The sequence below is a fragment of the Carya illinoinensis genome, chromosome 5 (assembly GCF_018687715.1).
Source record: "Carya illinoinensis cultivar Pawnee chromosome 5, C.illinoinensisPawnee_v1, whole genome shotgun sequence".
Classification (NCBI taxonomy): Eukaryota; Viridiplantae; Streptophyta; class Magnoliopsida; order Fagales; family Juglandaceae; genus Carya; species Carya illinoinensis.
The window spans coordinates 37744584-37751139 of record NC_056756.1 but is presented as its reverse complement, the minus strand read 5'-3'; the positions used below and the strand labels follow the sequence as shown (position 1 = coordinate 37751139).

The 6556-nt window shown below is 35.8% G+C and overlaps 1 protein-coding gene across 3 annotated transcripts; it reads right to left on the bottom strand.

The window, feature by feature from the left end:
• Window positions 1-4348: 4348 nt before the first annotated feature.
• Window positions 4349-6556, bottom strand: LOC122311569 (dof zinc finger protein 1-like). Of its 3 annotated transcripts, none has more exons than XR_006242812.1 (3): window positions 6342-6556; window positions 4827-5841; window positions 4349-4701 (listed from the first exon to the last, which is right to left on the bottom strand). XR_006242812.1 is itself a non-coding variant. In XM_043126160.1 (2 exons), exons 1-2 carry the CDS (start codon window positions 6363-6365, stop codon window positions 4960-4962), a joined length of 906 nt encoding a protein of 301 aa, XP_042982094.1. In that variant the 5' UTR covers window positions 6366-6556; the 3' UTR covers window positions 4349-4959. The 3 variants fall into 3 exon arrangements, 1 of the variants encoding a protein (XP_042982094.1); XR_006242813.1 differs by having other exon boundaries at window positions 4349-4690; XM_043126160.1 differs by having other exon boundaries at window positions 4349-5841.

Genomic DNA, 6556 nt, shown 5'->3' with positions numbered 1-6556 from the left:
TTTGTTTTGATTGCTTAAGATGTTTTTTTTGCTTAAGATTGTATTCATGGCTTTCCTTCGCCTAAAGTGAGGATTTTTTTTAATAAAATTGGGGAGGGGCCACTCTTGGACATATGGTCCCGACTCTTTAAAAAAAAAAAAAAAAAAAAAAAAGACACATGATCCAAAACTTCAATGTCTTCTTATCATTTTCCCATTTTTCACCACCACATAAAATATCATTTAAAAACATTTTACCATTAATACTTGTAATAATCATGATCATCGCCTTCAGATTTTGACGTGTCATGACCTAGATGCAACTTTAGGAAATTTGTTCGTGATTCATTCATTATCACATGAGATCATATACGTAGATACATACATGTACACGCACGCACACAAGTAGGAAAGCAGCAGCTAGCTAGCCTGGTATAACCTGCATGCATATATAGGGTCATGAATAAAAAATGGAGTATAAGATATATGGTGTGATCGAAGTATATATATACGTACGAAGTCACAGTTCCTAATCAGGTATAATCATTAATATCATCAATTGTTTGACCCCTACCGCATAAATTAATTACTTCGCCTATAAATCGAAAAAAGCATGGGGCCGGCATGCAATCATCATGCAATCGAGCAACCTTGGAATCCTCGATCGGCCCTGAAAATGCAAGCCGAAGGTAAACCATCTAAATTACTAAGAAGATTGAAAGGAGAATGCTATCCAAAAACAATGGTAATTAATAGTTTTTTCCATTGATAAGTAAGCCGCGAACATAATACTCAGCATCTAATTTCAAAACCAGATCTTTAATAACTAGAAATAAATTTATTTCTTTTTTCTTTCTTTTTTTCTTTAACTTTAAATCCCCTAAAATGAAAGATCACCTCAAAAATTTTGGCTTTTCATTCTAGAAGAATCGCTGTTTTGAGAATAAAGAAAAAAGAATTTGTTAATAGTACTGTCAAATGTGGTTGTAAAATGGGGCATTCTCTAAAGGAGATTTCCTTAAACAGACCGATTAAGAACACCCGGCGTTATTGGAGAGTGAACATAGAACATAGTCGAAAATGAAATGAGTGAGTATGAAGAGTAACGGTTTGAAACATTATGTGTTTCAAGGGGTCTTTAGAAATCCGCTGTTATATATTTTCTTTTGCAACGCTGGACAGTTTTCATCTTTTCCAGATCTCGACTACAAATAAAAATAAACGGCTTGGGCTTGCTAAATGTTCGCAAATACAATTCCGATTTTTGCAAACATGTCAGTTATTTTTTCAGTCGGTGCTCATTATATCAAATGAAATTCCCATTTTTTCAATCGGTGCCATATCAAATGCTATTCCCATTTTTTCACTCGGTGCCTAATCAAATGCATGGAATTCCGATTTTTGCGGCAGGAATATTGCCACGGAAGAGAGTTGGAACTCTGCTATTATATAATTAAATAGATGTGAATTTTATTTAAAAAAAAAAACCCAACATTGCTTTCTAAAAGCAACCAAAAATGGATAAAAACAAAATTCTCCCATCCCTCTTCAGACACAGATCGAGGATGGAGGGGCAAAATGGTGCCACATGACCAGAGGTAGAATATATGCAGCTTCCTATGTATGAGATGCATGCATGGGGTCTCCCGGCCGGCCACATTGTGGGGAATCCGGCCTTCAAGCGGAAGTCCCCTAATTCCATCCATTCTTCTCCGCTGAGTACTCGGCCAGTACTTTGCATGTGGGAGAAGGAGGATCGTACGTTGACACAGCTGCGATCAGGGAGATCGATTCTCACTCGCCATGTGATCAAAGCGTAATTAGGGGTTCTTGTATGTAGGGAAAAATCCCTTTTTAACTTAGTACGTATGCATTCTCCATTTTGTAATTTAATTTAATGAAACTGACCTCGAAATATTGGACAATATTAAAGTGAAAGCCGAAAGGAAATAAAAATAATAAAAAAAAAACCTTTGGACCTCAAATTAAAATCTCATTATTCAAAACTATAGTCTTAAAAGCCGAAATTAGTAGTGCAGTTGATGACTAGCTACCAGCTCTCCTAGCTCATCCATTAAAGTTAAACAATTTATTGAATCAATTAATATAAGCCGTTTGGACAGTGAAAGTATTTCGTCTCATCTCATTTTATCATTACAATTTTTTCAAATTCTCACATAAAATATAATAAAAATTTTAACTTTTTTAAATCTCAAAATAATAATAATATTAAAAAATTATATTCTATCAATATTTTATTCAACTTTCAATTTTCATCTAAAACAATCACATCTAATCTCACTATCCAAACCATACCTAAATCACACCACAGACTTCAATTATTCACCACATTCATTTTCTACTTGTTCTTCTGAGGATCGTATGGATCATCAACATGTCAAGATCAAGATCACAACCATCACATGTTTTTTTATCACTCATAAAACTCCGAATATAATTTTTTAAATCGATGGTGTGTGTGTATATATATATATATATATCATTGGATTAATTCTTTTAAATTTATTTACTTAAAAGGAAACATACTACTTTACAAAAAGAAGTAAACTTTATTTTTGTATAAACCAAGAAATTAGATTGTAGTACGTACTTTCCTCCAATATTAACTTTATCCACCAAGTTAATTATAATTTCCTTTTTGTATTTTCTCTTAATTAATTGAAGAGAATTAATATTCAAAAGATGATTACAAAGTGATTTTATAAGCTGACGTGGTAGTAAACTTTTTGTTAAGCTAAAAACTTACCCAAATCATGATCAGCAACTAACTTAATTTTTATAGTTAGCTTGTATATGTAGATATATAAGTAATTCTCTTAATCCAAACGCATTGGACTGTTCATTATACAAGTAATAGACCAACAAGCTGGAGACTAACGACATGATGAGTACGTACTTAATTATGTTGGAATTATCGAAGTTGGAGTAGTGTAAAGAAAGCGGCCTTAATTAATGGTTGGATCGACCAACGAAAAATGGATAATTATTAGCAAATTATAAGCATTGATAATTAGTAGAGAAGAAATGCATGCATGCATTGGCATAATTGGAATCCACATGAACCCGAATTATTTGACTCTAATAAACGCCGACACTAGGGGCCGAATAAGTTGAGTGCAAAGTCTTTAATATTTTCACCCATCTCATTGACAAATTTGAAAGGGCAAAGGAAAGAGATTGAAAGAGAGAGCGATGGAGTAGATAACTACGTTTGGCAAAAGAAAAGGACCTCCATCATGATCATTGTCATCTCATGGCGCCCCTCTCTTTCCCCCTACTCTCTTTCTTCCCCATCATCCATCCAGTACTCCACTTTAATAATAAACCCTAGCTAGTGTTAAACATTTCCTTCGACAAAAGTTAAAAAGAAAAAGAAAAAAAAAAAAAAAAAAAAAAAAAACCAACAAAGCGTATGACCAATGGAAGTTCAACGAACATGAAGGACATTAAAAAATGGAGGGTTTACTTATGTAAATCTGCAGGAGGATTTGCGGAGTGGAGGACATTATTCCACATGAGCACGCTTTAGCAAGGAGAATGTTTGTGGGGTCCGCATAGCCTAGTCAAGCTCTAGGGCTTTTTCTACCTCTTTTAAATATGAGAAAGTAGATAATATAAATATATATATGTATGTATGTATGTATAACGTGGGGTGGGGGCCATGGAAAGGGTAATTATCATGTTCATGGAAATGGAGCACAATTTGAATGAATGGGCCTTCGACCATGTGTGGCTACAAAAAGTAACCATTTGGTGAGATCAGACACTGGTTCATGATTTCTAAAGTTTTATTCAGCTAACAAAAAAGGTAGGAAGACACTGTTACAGACAGATGAAAAACTGCAAAAATTATAGGATTTTTTTTTTTTTTTAAAGAAAAGGGCTTTTTTCATTATTTTCGTATTTTTTTGTGTGATATATTTATGTGATGCATGCATAGAGTGAATCACTATTTTCAAGTGGTACGGTTTGTTTTTCCTCGATCTCTTTTTATTTTTTCCCCCTCCAATTCCCTTTCCTGGTTTTTTAATAAAGTGGTGTGGCATGTGAAGTAATCTTTCATGGGTCATACCTATATTTCATTCTGGTAGCTCTTCAGAATTCAGATCCTATTTGCTTGATGGAGGTGGTGCTTTAATTGAGTGGAAGAATCTCTTACGACCCAGATAGTGCTGATTAAAGACCTGACACTTCTGGACCTGTTCGGCAAGCAAAAAGAGAAAAGGAGGAGAGAAAAAGAGAAACCTTTTTCTGTAAAGGATTGACAGCCATCATTCCAACTCACTTTATAATTAATTCGAAGAAATATATAATTCATGCACATATATATAATAATTACAATTAATCAAGCCCACAAATCCCAGTACTATACTGATTTAAAAATAATCAAAGTGATCATCATAAGTCAAGGTTTAGTACATATTTCATAATAATATTAATACTAGCTCGAGCTACATGGAACATTATTGATTTCTAGCAACTAGCAAGATCAGCCACATGATCATCATACAGTAGTGCCTACTGAACAACTCAGCTTGTTGTGATAGAAGAAACAAAAAGAAGGAAGACAAAGATACGAAGCTAGCCAAGAACTAGAAGTCAGATTTCTCTTCTGATCGAATGAATGATCCCTAAAAAAGAGATATCGATCGTTCTTAGCCTCATGTTCGTTCCATCTTTGGAAGCCAACCTAAAATAAAGCTTCAAACATCCACATTGATCATGGTGCAAATTAGGAAGACAAGAAAGCAAAAGAAGTACAGAGCAAAGAAAAAGAAGTGGCAAGAGGATGAAAAAAAAAATAGATTAAAAAAGAAAGCATGTACCCTATTTGTTAGTTTTGATTAACTCAAAACAAGTCACCCATCTAGCAGGAGAAAAACAAATTGAAACACAAACTCCTCCTGATCCTCGATCGTTCATCCGTTTGATCTCTTTCTGGGCTTTATTAATTATTATTTACCATGATCCTCCTAGCATTCCATTCCAGTAGCCAGTAGAATGATCAGCTCCTTGTCCTCTATTCTGCTCAAACTCGCTTGTGTTTGTTGGGACCTGTTTCAAATCCTCAATAGGAAACAAGAGCCTCGCACCAGTCTCTTGCACCCCTTGAATAGTACTAGTACTACTCCCATACCCAGCTGCTTCAAATCCCTCTAGAGAAAAATTCAGGGTTGGCTTATTGAATCCTTGCAAAGGGAACCCAGCTGTATATATGGTACTGGAATCGGACACAGACATGGGTATGAAGGAACTCAATCCTCTTGAAGTACTGATCCCAGTCTTGAGCAGTTCCATGGCTGAGAGTTGAGATGAAGAAGTAGTACAGGAGGAGGTAGGGTTTTGACGGTGGCTTTTGTTGTACTGGTCAGTAGTACTAGTACTAAAGGTTAGCTGATCCACATGATATTTAGATATGTTATTGTAGTCCTGATGATGATCAGTGGGTGGGTATGCTAGGTTAAGGTCTTGGCCCTGATGGATCTTAGGGTTCTGAGAAGCAGAGTGAGGGAAAGCAGCAGGTGGGGTCAGATCATCAGGAAGCTTCTTTGAAGATGAAGAAGTAGGTGATGATATTGTTGACGAGGAAGTAGTAGTACTTGACGATCTCTTGTTCTTCCTTGAACCTCCTCCAACAGGAACATTTCTCAAGGACCCACCTTCAGTCCAATACCTTCTACAAGTCTTGCAGAAGTATCTTGGCTGAGAGAGACTATAGTTATTGTAGTAACAAAACTTGGTATTAGTTGAATTGCACCTTGGGCAGTTCAAGGCTTGATCTTTTTGAGGTCTTGCCCTCACAGGCCTTGAACCCTCCATGGATTTAACCACTCCAATTCCCTGAAATTACAACAAAAAAACACCGAGATAGGACAGGAAAAGGCCATAAGTTGATTATCAAAAACAAAAGTATCTGTCCCAGAAGAAGAAATTAAAAGACAAAGAAAGAGAAAGAAAGCAGGAAAGAAACAAGACAGAGAAAACAAGGAAGCTGCTTTACACTTTGAGGATTACATTTAAACCATAAATAAAAACAAATTATAATAACTTTTCTGGTTGCTTTATCAGACGGTGGAAAAAAGGAAGAAAAAGGTGAAGTACTTTCAAGAACAAAGTGAAAACAAAGACAGCAACACAAATTCAAAGATTAGGGGGGGAGGGGTCTGAGCTGAACGACATCACCTCATGGCATAAAAAAGGTTGTGCTTTTAAAACAAGCAATCAGAGAGAAAATTTAAGAGCTCAAACCAAAATATCCTTTATTTAGCTTTGGAAACCCCAAGCCCAGAAGAAAATATCAGAACTTCTCAGAAGGGATAAAAAGGAAAAAGTCTCTTTACCTGTGGCCACTGAGCAGTATCCATGGATTTAGAGGGAGAAAAAGGAAGAGGAAAAGCTTCGGTCTTCCAAGAGATGAAAATCACCCGCTTTTCAAGCTGATTGTCTTAAAGCAATCCGGAACGCTAGACACGGTATATGTGGTGGTTCCATGTGTTGGCCAACTACACCTATATCTCAGAGAGAGAGAGAGAGAGAGAGAGAGAGAGAGAGAGGG